General features: G+C 41.4%; 1 protein-coding gene across 4 annotated transcripts in view; it reads left to right on the forward strand.

Moving 5' to 3' along the window:
* ulk4 (unc-51 like kinase 4) overlaps positions 1–14,350 on the forward strand; it is a 109,415-nt gene that overhangs the window by 78,247 nt on the left and 16,818 nt on the right. For all 4 annotated transcript variants that reach the window (XM_074654824.1, XM_074654822.1, XM_074654825.1 and 1 more), the window contains 3 exons: positions 4,201–4,367; positions 7,121–7,222; positions 12,464–12,658. In XM_074654824.1, the coding sequence (XP_074510925.1) occupies positions 4,201–4,367; positions 7,121–7,222; positions 12,464–12,658 (464 nt within the window). The remainder of the gene's footprint in view (positions 1–4,200; positions 4,368–7,120; positions 7,223–12,463; positions 12,659–14,350) is intronic.

Consider the following 14,350-nt stretch of genomic DNA (forward strand, 5'->3'; position numbering starts at 1 on the left):
TCTAATCTATGAGCAACATCATTGACTGAATTTGATCTGTATCACTGTAATCTCACATAGTTCTTGTGTGTTTTCAGTGACTTACAAAATACGTAGCCATTTTATCCCCTAAAAATATATATGTGCATGCTTAGTGATGTCATGTCAACCTACACAGTAGAGTATGTATAGAGTGGAAGTATAAACACTTATATATCGGCCTGTTTAGTGCTGTTTTGTCTAAATATGACTGTGGCAGATTATTACAACGTTGACTCAGCCAGTTAGAAAATAACGACTCCTAAAAAAGGGAATAAAAAGGTTACCAGTTAAAAGCACACTCTGCACTATCTATGCATCTATCTATGTATATGTATATTGTCGGTATGAGCACATGCTTTAAGTTTTTAGGTACACAATCAAAGAGTAATGTTAGTTTTGATTAATTATGCAGCTATAATACCTGGTTGATAGGTGGCCAAAATATCAGGAATGTTTAGAACAGTGGTTCTCAAACTTTTTTCACTAAGTACCACCTCCGAAAATATTTGTCTCTCCAAGTCCCACCATTATGACCGATGTTAAAATAGAGTAGCGTAGGCCTACCCTATTCAGCAAAGCACAGTTCATGCAGGAGGCAAATGTATTCATAATAAGAATATTACTTATTGTTGACTTTTGTCGAAGGGGTAGCACTAGAACTGCCACCTAAACTCTTCCACACAACTCTCATACTACGCATGCGGCAGCCTCTCACAATAGGCCTGCACCATATGAGGAACATCTGCCATGTGTGATATCACTGTTCAATACTGCCATGATGATTTGACTTGCGATAAATAAACAAATATTGCAGTGTGCATATGAGCTATACATATACATATACTGTATTTAATATATAACTAGGCTAAATGTTGTTTCTAGAGCAGCAACAGTAATGTTTACAACAGCAAAGTCACTATAAACTCATTAATATCTCACTGGAAACAATCTAAAATGTTAATAAAATTCCTGAAATGAAAATACTAAGTGAAGTTAATAAAGAACACAGACTTCAGTCAGTATCAGTCCTTCCTCCTGTCCTCCTGTCCTCTGTCCTCCTCCCTCTGTCCTCCTGTCCTCTGTCCTCTGTCCTCCTCCCTCTGCTGCAGTAACATTAGGGCTGATAGAGGGAAGAGGGGCTGCTTTGTTTCAGCCAGCTGATGAGTTTACAAGTAAGATATGTTGCAAACTAACCTAACCAGTCCGACTACACAGCCTACTGCCAGCTTTAGTTTTAGCTGGTGTAGCCGAGGGTTAGCCTACGTTGCTCCGATACTTTATGAAGATAATAAATTAATACCATGGAGGCTCCGTAGTCTGCAGTGTATCACCGCTTCACGCCTTCTGTTCCTTCACAATAAACTCCCCGGACACTGATCACTGGATCACTACTGACCAGAGAACTAAAGTCAGATCACTGCTGACCAGAGAACTAAAGTCAGATCACTGCTGACCAGGGAACTAAAGTCAGATCACTGCTGACCAGAGAACTAAAGTCAGATCACTGCTGACCAGAGAACTAAAGTCAGATCACTGCTGACCAGGGAACTAAAGTCAGATCACTGCTGACCAGGGAACTAAAGTCATTCACAACTCAACTAAATAACTTACACGTGTTTACAGTTAGCTGTTAGCCGCAGAGCTAGCGCGCTGTGCCTGTCTAAAGCAAAGTTTTATTGAATTTACCAGTAGTTGTAGCCGTCTCCACCGCGGCCTCTCTGATCAGCTGTTCACAGACTGACTGACTGTGTGTTGATGTGAGTGGAGAGCTCCGACAGCGCAGCAGAGGAGAAGATGCAGCGTTAACCATCACTAAATATAATGATTTTTCTGATTCATCGTGTTCCAGACAGCCTTTTGCGATGTGTTCGTCGCGCATGCTCATATCATGATGATGAAAATATGATTTATAGGTCAGCCCTATTTCTTATTAATTTAAAAAAAGTATTTCAGAGATTCCTCCGCGTACCACTACAAAGAGCTTGCGTACCACTGGTGGTACGCGTACAACAGTTTGAGATCCACTGGTTTAGAGAATGTATTTGTTAGAATATCCTGTTGTTTTTAATGTGTCTGCGTATAGTGACGGCATTTATTCTCAACAGATAATACCAGAATAATAATATTAACACACACACACGAGCAGCTCTCTAGAATAGAGTTTTCCTCTGAACAGGACTGCATTGTCGGATCAAATTAACAGCACAAGAGGTCTGTGTTTGACTGAACAGGCCAAAGTAGAGCAGTCTGTTTATTTAATTATGAGGCAGCTTGACAAAGTAACGGTACATCTCACTGACAGCAGGCTAGCTTGATAGCTTTCTAGTGTCTGCGGTGTTGCACTTTCACTCACAAAAATAAACACACACACACACACACAACATCTACATTCTAAATAAAGATCTATTGGAATACAAAATAACACTGGGTGTGTTTTCCCCAGTGAAGACAGTTATTTAACTGTTACCTTTTTGTGCACAGATATAAAAATGAAGTACAACTTTGGAGTTATTGATAGCCAAAATATTGGCACAGTGTAGATTTATTGGAAGGCATGTGTCATGACAACCTACTAGTCTGGGACTCTATCACAGAGCTGTGTGGTGAGAACACCTCAGGGACAGAAACCTGCAATAGCTAACTACACAGATCAAGCTGCACAATGCACAGTATCTTCTATGTCATGTTCAATTTAATGAGCAAAGGAACATGGTTTTGCACTTTAGTGAGAGCTATTTATTCATGGCTTAGCAAGGGTTAGCAGCTCTACAACTTGTTCTACATTGGACAGTTTTCCAGGGAGGGACAGAATGAGGGAAGGCACAGAGATACCGAGAGGAGAACAGGATGTATTTTTAGATGAGCATCTAAACTGAGTTGTTGTTGCTGTTTGTGTTTCCATTCTGTGGACTTGGGTGTGTTGATACTATCAGAGTTTCACAGATTAATTCAACCCGCACATCTTTGAGTTCTGTTTGAATAGGTAAATGTCAAATTCTGCTATTTTTCTTTGGGCAAATTGGTGACAATGAATTGCTAATCAATAAGAGGGAGAGTGTTCCTCCCTTTGTACAGGAGCTATCGATCCACTGAGGAGTCGAACCTGAGCCTGCAGCTACAGACATTTACTCAGGTCAGGCTCAGGTATACTGTTCACTGTTTATACTTCCAACACACTGTATGTGTTGGTTGTTTGGTATGTTGAAGGTGGTTACAATCTATGATTTGAGCTCATATTAAAGGGGCTCTGTGTAAGAATCAGACACCTGTGGCTGTTAAGTCAACGACAGTCAGCGTCCTGTTGCTCATGCTCGTACTACGTAGACACGAGCGAGCGCTGGTCAAAACAACGTGATTGACAGCTAAAACCACAATATCACTATACTGTATAGCTCACATGCTTTGCAGTCATTTTAGCTTACTATTTTGCCAGCTCATGGTCCATTTTGATACCCAAAAACCAAATGAAGGTCCCTCCATGAATCGAAGGCCCCCCCCCCCCCCCGATGTTGGTTGGTCACTTTCCTGTTTTGCATGACAGGCTTCACTAGATATAACTTTGTTTTTTTGTGCTTCCGTGGAGTTTGAGTCTGAGTTGTGGTGGGTTCTGGTCGTTTGTTGGCATTAGCAAACTCCATTTCTAACCGAACGTTAGCTATCGTTGCACACTGTTAACCCTGTAGAGAGTAAAAGCACTAGCGAGCGTGCATGACGTCACATGGAAAAAACAACCCGCATACTTCATATTATGTAAAAGCAGTCTACAGGCTGATAGAGGAAACACAGAAAGTCATGGAAGGTCTCATTTTTTTGGCTAGGTTACAACCTGTTCACACATTGGTAATATAAAACAATTCAAGTTTATACGTGTAAAAATGTACATACAGTCCCTTTAATGAAATAATGAGCTTGTGAGCAAACCGATATTTTTATAAATGTGATATTTCATAATGATATTGTTGAGACAGGCAGCTCAAGTGCTTCATGTTTACCAGCAGAATGTGTATTTTGCTAATATGACCATGTGCTTTGAGTCTGTAGTGATGTTACCTCTGCAGTGTTTAATGGACCTGGCTGGTAGACTGTCACTAGATTGTAAAATGTTTTTGGTACCAATAAGTCACTTTATCCAAAACTCCTTTAAAACTTTATCCAATGCCTTTTTCCTCTACTGCACAGGTCTAATAGCAGTGGTGGTGAGCACCCTTTCAGAGGCTGCACTAGTCCACCTGGTTGGAGAGGGGCATGCTGGGAGGAAGGTCAGCCATCTTGTGTTACAAGCCCTTCTGGAACTACTCCACAACATCCTGAAACAAACATCTGTTGTTGTCCGCTCCGCACTGCAGGTACGATCACTCAAACACTTTCTTTCACATTCCAGTGTTTTGAGGATGAAGTCCCATTGATAATTGTAATATGAATTAATGAGAAGTTAATGTGGATGTGATCTCAGCTCTGTGGCTTTCTGCTTTATTAACTACCTCAAAATGTATCAGCGGAGCAGATATCTGGCTGCTATTCTTGCAGGTTACTAACCAATATCCTTTATATTTTATACTTCTAAAAATTACTACCAGGGTCTGAAATTAACTTTCTCACTCCCTGTTACTGTAGCAGACAAGTTGTTTTTTTTGTCTGCCACTCAAGAATTTTATCTGCCACTTTTGAAATCTGCGCTAAATTAAGGAATAACATTTTAGATCTGATGTCATTCAATGTTTCGATATATTTTACATAAAAAGCATTATATACACGGTAAATTACAGTGCTGGAATTACACCGTGGAGGGAGGCTAATGTACACAGTATTGTACTGTTATTGTCATCTATAGTGGTTATTTTCATAAAAACACAGAAATTCAAATGATTATGATTATTTAAATATTTGCTTTGATTAAACAAATCTTGGCAAGTTTAGAGCTAGTGTTATGAAGTTAAACAGGTCATAATTTTCTCTGTAATATCTATTTTATATTGATGTGAAAACATCTCCTCCAAACAACTGGATTTATTCAAGTTTCTCACCAAAAACTTAATTTTACGAGATTACATTTTAATACATCATGATAACGTTGTAATTAACCTTCACCCAATAGTCTTATTTCCTGAGAAGACTTTGAACGCCTCATAATAATAACTGAATGGCACCTCCGTTAACGTTCGTAGCTGCGCTATTTATCCAGTCAGGTCTGTGCTGCCCACCGGCTGCTAACAGCTAACGTTACTAACTCTCCTCCTGTTGATTTCAACACAGGTTTGTTGTTCACAGTGTCGCTTTATCAGGGAAAAATAGGGTGCGTCCCCTCAGGTTTAGTAGCGCCATGCTGTTGAGCGTTTTTTTTCTCTCTCCGCCGTGCCTCTGGTCCAAAACAACCTGAAACATGATACAGCGTCATTGTGCAGCGTAACTGTCACGGAGGCATGAGATGCCAAGAAAGCGGATAACTAAGAACCTGTTCTTTATTCCCATCTCTAGCGTTTTCCTTGCCTGCCAAAGTGGCGGGTGTCCTGATGATTTCACCCGCCACTGCCAACAATTTACCCGCATTTGGCAGGTGGCGGGGGCTAATTTCAGACCCTGGTTACTACAGTCTTAAAGAGCCACAATGGCTTGCTGTATTTCTTTTTTAAATCATTTTTTAAAGGATTGTTAGCTCTTGTGTCAGTTGTTTTGCTGTATCATGTTACATCGGTCCTTATAGGCTTTGTGTGTGTGTGTGTGTGTGTGTGTGTGTGTGTGTGTGTGTATTTCCCACATTGATTCACCACTATTTACCAATTTCATCTCAGTTGAGCACAGAATCAGCAACAGAAACACAAAGTCAGTTCCCTCCAAATGTTGCCCTTGTACCATGTCCCTGAAGACATGGGTGTATGTGTGTGTGTGTGTGTGTGTGTGTGTGTGTGTGTGTGTGTGTGTGTGTGTGTGTGAGACCATTGATGTGTGCAGTGGAAGCTAGCAGGTTTGAGCAACTGCAATATTGAAGTTGTGGACTCAGGAGGAAGCGGATGAGGTCCTAGTCCCTGGGACACACACACACACACACACACACACACACACACACACACACACACATGGGCATACACAGAGGGGCCTGTCTGGCTGTGTCCCTGCGGCCTCATTATCACCACTGGCTTTGTCCTCAGCTTGCCTCCCTACACACACACACACACACACACACACACACACACACACACACACACACACACACACATACATACGCTCTTATACACACACAGCAGCCCCCGTCTCCCCATAGTGTGCACCCCAGCCCAACGCATACATATTAATGCCTGGACAGGGGGGGGGACTAAAGGGGAGGCAGGGTAAAAGCCTGGGTGGAAGAGGAAGGACAGCAGAGGGAGAGGGGAAGGATGGATGATAGAAGGGAAGAGACGGAGGGAAGGGAGCAGCAGAATGTGCAGCGGAAATCAATTCTTGGAGAAATGCAAAGCTCATTAAAAAGAAAACTTCTGCCCAAACCAAATTCATTTGGGTAATAAGGTCTGATAAGGAGAGAGGACGTGACTAGACCGCTCTCCCCAAACTATTACTCCGTTGGTCAAGAGAGAGAGAGAGAGAGTCAGAGATTATATATACTACAGAAGAAAAAAGAGAAGAGAGAGAGCATAACAGAGAAGAGAGAGAGAGAAAATATGTGCCAGTATTAATCACATTATTCCACCGCTAATTGGCCTGAAGTTTCACTGTAGGCATGAACTGAACTAAAATAAGCGAGGGACAGAGGTGCTAATGAAGGGGGGGGGGGGGCAGGAAAAAAAGGAGGACGTGAGAAGACTGAAGTCTTAATGAGATGCAAAGATAACTTCATGTGACAAATAGAGAAAACCTGTGTTGTCCTGAACGCACCTTGTGTGTTAAAGAAGGGTTAAAAACTATTTCCTGTCTTAGTCCATCTATCAGAGTGTCTTTCTCTGTCTGTCTCACTCTGTCAGAGTCTGTCTTGGCAGGTCTCTGGATCCATCATTATTGACTGTCAAATCTCTATAAATGATTTAACATGTGTGTGTGTGTGTGTGTGTGTGTGTGTGTGTGTGTGTGTGTGTGTGTGTGTGTGTGTGTGTGTGTGTGTGTGTAGAGCCAGAGGCTATCTTGTCCAGCAGTGGAGATGGAGGCAGCAGAGAAGCTGCTCCTAGAAAACAGACCCCTGAGCCAACTCAGCACACACCTCGTTCACATGGTGAGACCAACACTCACAGAGCTGTGTGTGTGTGTGTGTGTGTGTGTGTGTGTGTGTGTGTGTGCGTGCGTGCGTGCGTGCGTGCGTGCGTGCGTGCGTGTAAATGCTTTCCATGAAAACATAAATATTTTCTGTTTGCTTCTGCATGCATGTTTGTGTACTGTATGTCTAAATGTATGCCTGATTCAGTGAGCCAAACTGTGTCTGTATTCTTATTTATGCGATGAAGTGTGTGTGTGTATATGTGTGTGTATGTGTGTGAGAGAGAGAGAGAGAGAGATGCAGAAAGAGAGTAAAGGCCTATTTGTCTGGTTATGTGTTTAATTATGTTGTGTACTGACGTACTGATGAAGCTCTCTAGCTCAAATAATCTGCTTAGATGGAAAGTGACACCTTATGCAGCACTTTTCACCAGTTGCTAATGGCCAGTAGGAGTCTGAATCACCAGAGGCCCCACGATACGATATTATCACGATATCTAAGTCACGATACGATCTTATTGGAAGGAGGTTGTGTTTTCACCGGCGTTGGTTTGTTGGTTTGTCTGTCTGTCTGTCTGTTAGCAGGATTACTCCAAAAGTTTGCGATGGATTTGAATGAAATGTTTTGGAGGGGTGGAGTGTAGCACAATGAACAATCCATTCGATTTTGGTGGCGATCCAGATCATGATCGCGTGACCACGCCTCCTTCTGAGAGCAGAGAGATACATGTGTGGATGTGTGTGTGGGAGCTGCTGGCCGTCCGCGTTGAGAAAGAACAAAGCAGTAGATGACGGGATGAGAGACAACGTAGTGTAACATTACACAGACATAACAAGGCTGCTGAATGAGAGAAGCATCCGCCGATACGTTACACGGAAACACACCGTGTTAATAAGAAGCCGACCACCTCACTGTGAGCTGGGATCTGTTTTTAAAGTCACGCAGCTTGGAGGAGGTCTGCGCTCTCCGAGGGACATTCTAGTTGCAATTTTAAACACTTTGCGATATGCTGAGTATTGCGATAAGATATATTGCGATATATTGCATTTGATTATCTTTTTTCCAACTGCAAATGATGCAGTTTGTCAACATCTGTTTTATCTAATAAGATCCAGTTTTCACTCCATTCATCTCAGAGTTTTTATTTCCATATCTTGAGGTCAGAGGTCAAGGGGGCCCCTTTGAAAATGGCCATGCCAGAAAATGTAGCTTAATGTATAACTTTGGAGTGTTTTTAATTAGTGTTCTTACTGACACGCTAACATGACATGTTTGGTACCAATTTCATATGATACCAGTATCTTCACTCTAGCTTAAAGACTGAGCCGCTACAACCTCTGAAACACAGAATAGTGGCCGGGCCGAGCATGCCAGTGGGCCGTCGGATAGAGGTTAATAGTTAATAGTTTATATAATAAAAGATCGATACTTGACGTCTGTGTGTTGAAATAATATTGTCACACAAAATATCGTGATACTGTGCTGTATCGATTCCCCCCCCCACACACACACCCCCCTAATGGCCGGTACTGTCACTTGGCCACGGTACACCTGTGATTGTGTGTCACCTTAGAGATGTTACAAGCCTTTATAAGCCACAAATTAGTTTGAGTTGCTTATAACAAGCTAGTTTGATCTCCACATCTGTGCTGTTTTGTAGGTAAATTGCAGGACATCTAAAATAACTTCTAAAGGTAAAACAGTGATTTCATAAGGGAGCGACACCTATTCTGTAAAATTAGACTATTTTTCTCAAACACTAGATGAATCTCTTAAAGGCAGGGTGGGTGATCTTGAGAAACTAGCAAGAGTACAGTAGAATTTTTAAAAATAATCCAACTGAAGAACCCAGCCCCGTGTCTCCAACTCTTTTCCAATCAAAGTAGCTAACAGCACCAGCTCCAGAAGTCCCTAAATCTAGCGAGGCTAGTGTGTGGACTGACAGTCCATCACTTCTTTTTTTTTCCAGAACATTTGATTTATTGATTGCTTTTTGGATATAATGAGAATTTCAACTAATATAACGAAAACTGTTTCTAAAATCTTTACCAACCCTGCCTTTAAGAGCAGTAAAACCAGATACTGTACCACTGTTGTGGTAACTAGATCTCAAGATTCCTCCCAGAATGCTCCTCAAACCAACTCCCATGTCTGACTGCACGGTAAACAGCAACACTACTGATCAAGCTCATTTAAAAGTTCTTCCTTAATTAGCTGTCTTCCAAACAAGTGTGTAGACTGTTATGGTAATGAAGTTAGTCAGGCAGTCCTGCAGTAAACTATTTTCACCAGTAAAATGATTGTAATGCACTTTCCTTCACGTACTTTGTGTCCTCTAATTCCTTTAACCGATTCTGTTAAAGTAGTTTTCTGCAGACGTACTGACTATGCTACATGTGAAATCAGTGTTATATAAAGGCAGTAAGCTCCTTGCACATTGCAGGTCTGTTCAATACAGATGATTATTCTAGTTTACTGATGTAATTATACTACTGTTATTACAAATATCAATCCAGAGATCTGCAGAAGAGGCTCTTATATCTGCAATTGCGGCACAGAATGTGATGTAGTCTGGAAAACAAACAGGAAGATAAGAGGCAGTACAATCGTGGCCTTTCTGCTGAGAGAAATGTGGAAATGTTATCTTATTGCAGTAGCCATTCATACATCCACACCTTCTGGCACTAATACACGCTACTGAGGATTAAATAATCACTTAAAATCAGATATTAAAGAATAATGTGATACAAAACTCCCTCCTCTATCTGCACTCAAAATCTCTCAATTATGATTAAAGTACTTTAATATTAGAGTTGCAATCACATTTAATTACTTGATGAATGACTCTTTTGCCTTCTGCAACGTTCTTTACACTGAAAAAATTACACATGATTTGTAAGTATTTCAAAACAAAACCATATGATGAATAACAGGAGCTGCAGAAGAGAAGGTAGAACCATTCTGTTTAAAAGAATGAAATAGAGATGAGAGGATTAAATCAGATTCACAGTCAAGGGGCGAGGAAAGGTAGAAAGATGGAAAGAACCCATGCAAAAGAAAAAGAGAGGGAAATTGAGGACATAAGGGGGGAGAGGTGGGGGGAGTGCCAGGAAAGTGGGAGGAGGAGAAGAGGAGGTCTCAAGGGACACAATGGAGGTTTTTACTTATACTTGACACATTGAGTGTTGGGTGGGCGTCTGTGTGTGTGGTTGTGTTCGAGAGGGTTAAGGGGGCAGCTGACACACCCCCGGCCCCTTTGCCCCATGGGAGATTAGTGGGATGGAATGAGCAGCAACGTCAATATGATCCCTGAATCTAATTAAAGTCATTAAAACTGCAAAAGTTGCTTGTGTTAAAAGAATACAGTCGGCTTGCATATATTATGATTTACTTAGTGCATTAAGTTTATTTCTTTAGTAGTTACCAGTAGTAATCTGGCTAAGATGCACACAGTTTAGAGTAAACATTGATCCTGGATGCTTCTATGTAACATTTAATGATATTTACTTGATATGGCCTCCAAATAAATTGATATGGCCAAATACAGTAAATAACTACAAAAGCTACAAAATACTGTTACAACACTGTACATTTTGCACATACAGTAGTTGTTTTAATTATTAATTTTTATGTAAATATCTCCTGAATGTGTGCTTTAAAGGACCAGTGTGTAACATCTGGTGGTGAACATTGCAGATTGCAGGTGTGTAAAAGCGTGTAAAAAATCTACGGTGGCCGACGTGAAAACGCAAATGGCCCCATCTAGAGCTGTTGTAAGAGTAGCGTAGGTCATTTGAAGAACAGCAGAACCAGTGTGTACGTGGGAAGTCAGTGGTGAAACAAGAGAGCGGCAACGATTTGTGTAAGTGAACAAGTGAGCTAGTGGAGCAGAAGACAGAGTTAGTTTAGCTCTGAGAATGTCAGTGAATGTTCAATGGAAGTTGCAGTTTGTGCGGAAAAAAAAGTTCGGAAACTTGTGTTTGGTGGATTATTTCTCTGTTGTTACAATGCTAATGGTCATTGTATTTTACATGGTTGGAAAGCCTGTTTATTTACCTTCACAATGATGTCCAACTTGTAAGGATCATGCATTTGTGGGATAAGCAGCACGGCTGATTATGTGGGTAGGGCCCAAGAAAAATTTGCCAAAATGCTCTGTCAATGGTAAACAGTGTATTCTCCTGTTGGTGTTGACTCTTGTTTTGAGTTGTTTGGTGGATTGGATGATTGAACTCTCTATCAGTAACAAGGAACAAACAAGACATATTGTCTATTTTACACTTTATTCATTTAATACACCGTCAGGAGCCTCAGTAGCGGTGGAAGATCCATACGCAGCCACAACAGCCTGGCACCTCCTCCTCATGCTGGTCACCAACCTGGTCACACGTTGCTGTGGGATGGCGTTCCATTCGCCCAAGCTGATCCCACAAGTGTTGAATTGAGTTGAGGTCTGGATTCTTGGCAGGCCGTTCCATTCTCTCTACTCCCACATTGTGGAGGTAGTCTGTGATAACCCTGGCTCTGTGGGGGCGAGCGTTGTCATCTTGGAGGATGAAGTTAGGTCCCAGATTGTGGAGATATGGGATCGCCACTGGCTGCAGAATCTCATCCCGATATCTCACTGCATTGAGATGGCCTTCAATGATGACAAGCCTTGTTTTGCCAGTAAGGGAGATACCCCCCCCACACCATGACACAGCCCCCACCAAAAGCTGTTGCTCCATCGGTTCTCCACGTCGTCTCCATACTTTGACCCTGCCATCCAACTTTGGCAGACAGAACCTGGACTCATCACTGAACATGACATTCCCCCACATGTTCAGGTTCCATTGTCTGTGTTGTCGACACCAGCGCAAACGGGCCTGACGGTGAAGGGCAGTCATTGCAGGCTTCCTGGTAGCCTTATGAGAATACACTGTTTACCATTGGCAGAGCATTTTGGAACATTTTTCTTGGGCGCTACCCAAATAATCAGCTGTGCTGCTCATCCCACAAATGCATTATCCTTACAAGTTGGACATCATTGTGAAGGTCAATAAACAGGCTTTCCAACCATGTAAAATACAATGACCATTAGCATTGTAACAACAGAGAAATAATCCACCAAACACAAGTTTCCAAACTTTTTTTCCCCAGTTTATCTTATATTTATAATATGTACTATAATTACATCTACAGTGCTGTAGAAAAAGAAGGAGAGCTCATGGCTCATAGGAACCACGGTAACATTTATTAACTGATTGTCTCTCCTTGTAGCTGTCCACTGAAAACCAGGAGGTTTGGGAGGAGTCTCTTCAGTGTCTGTCCCTGCTGGTCCAGTTGTATGGAGGAGAGGGTTATGACTGCCTGTCGCCTTCCTGTTTGCGAAGCTTCTCACACGTGCTGCGCTCACACATGCACACCGAGACCCCCCGAATCCAACGCACAACACTTAGGATCGTCAAACGACTGGTGAGTACAGTGCACATTTAGGCCTGTAGACACATACAAAGACACAAACAGACCAACATCTATGCATATTATTTTACATACATTGCTTGTATGACATTTTATCAGGTGTCCGTATTGGTCATATCACAGCACTGAAACATGTTAGAATATCCCTGTATGATTCAAGAATCTCGGCCCTGTGTTTGTATTTTGGGAGTTGAAATATTAACTGTGCCGCCACTGCAGAATGAAAATATTGGAGTAATGAAAACCGACACACACACAGACAGCCTTGCTGTGCGGCTGTTCTGAAATAGAGTGTAGTTTCACCAGAACTAGACTGACAGGGAGCGAGACAGAGAGAGAGAAAAAGGGTTGGTTTGTATCTGCCTGTCACTCTCTGTTCGAGTGTCTATCTAATTTTGTCTGATAGTCAAAATGATTTGTAGTGCCGGCCGAAGACGGCTAACTCGTAAGAGAGTGTAAAGCAGGAGGAGATTTAGTGAAGCTTCTATTCCCCCAAAATAAAATGAAATAACATTAGCTCCATGTGGTTCCATGGAGAAAAGCTGCAGCTAACATTAATCAGAACTAGGTTTTTACAATGTATCAGTTTCTTGTCCTGATAGACATACAACAATAAAATGACGTCGTAATAATTCACTAATTCAGGGAGATATTAAATTGAAGTGTGCTGTAATTTGACTATGAATTTTAATTGTCAGACCAACTCATTCATTTGAATTAAAAAGCCAATGAGAAAGTTAGCTGAACTGCTCATAGACTCTTCAGACTCTTCAGCTAGTTGTGAAGCAGTAGGAGTCTGAATCCCCACGATATATTATCACGATACGTCAGTCAAGATACGATCTTATTGCGTTTTTAAACATTTTTGCGATATGCTGAGTATTGCGATAAGATAAATTGCGATTTATTACTGCAAATTATGCAGTTTGTCAACATCTGTTTTCATTTCACATATTTTGAGGTCAGAGGTCAAGGGAACCCTTTGAAAATGGACGTGACAGTTTTTCCTCACCAAAATTTAGCGTATGTTGGAGCGTTATTTAGCGTTCTTCCCGACAAGCTGGTATGCCATTTTTGGTACCCACCGATTCCTTACGTTTTCTAGTTTTAAATAATAACCGTAGAACTTTAGTTTTAAGACTGAGCACGCTACAGCCTCTGAATATTACCACGCAAAATACTGATACTCTGCTGTGTCGATTTTTTGTTCCCACCCATATGAAGCAGTCAAACAACATATTGGTATACCTTCTGCAGCCTAGCTGTCCTAGGAAATAAATTAATATTGGATGATTCAGTGTGACCAGATTTACGCCCAGTGCCAACACTGGAAGCGGTATGCTGTTTATGTAGCATGGGAACAGTTAAGAACGTGGGAGTAAAGTATTTTACTTTGACACCAAAGACCAGAGTTTGCATCCATTCTCAAGCCAACAATTAATGCTCACTTTTTTAAACCACAATGGCAGCATTTGTCTTTAAACATTAAACAAGGTTTGGTTGCCTAAACGTAACCACACTTGAGTTTTCATGGAACAGAAACATTAGGGATAAGTTATTTAAAAAATGTAGTCATTGAATTTAATCCAGAGCTTTGCAGAATTTCAACAGCTAGGTGAAAGAGAGGCAGGGTTGTTGAGGGCAGTGGAGTGAAAATTGATCTTAAAAAGTCAACATGACCAGTGT

This window comes from Sebastes fasciatus, chromosome 12 (genome assembly GCF_043250625.1).
Source record: "Sebastes fasciatus isolate fSebFas1 chromosome 12, fSebFas1.pri, whole genome shotgun sequence".
Classification (NCBI taxonomy): domain Eukaryota; kingdom Metazoa; phylum Chordata; class Actinopteri; order Perciformes; family Sebastidae; genus Sebastes; species Sebastes fasciatus.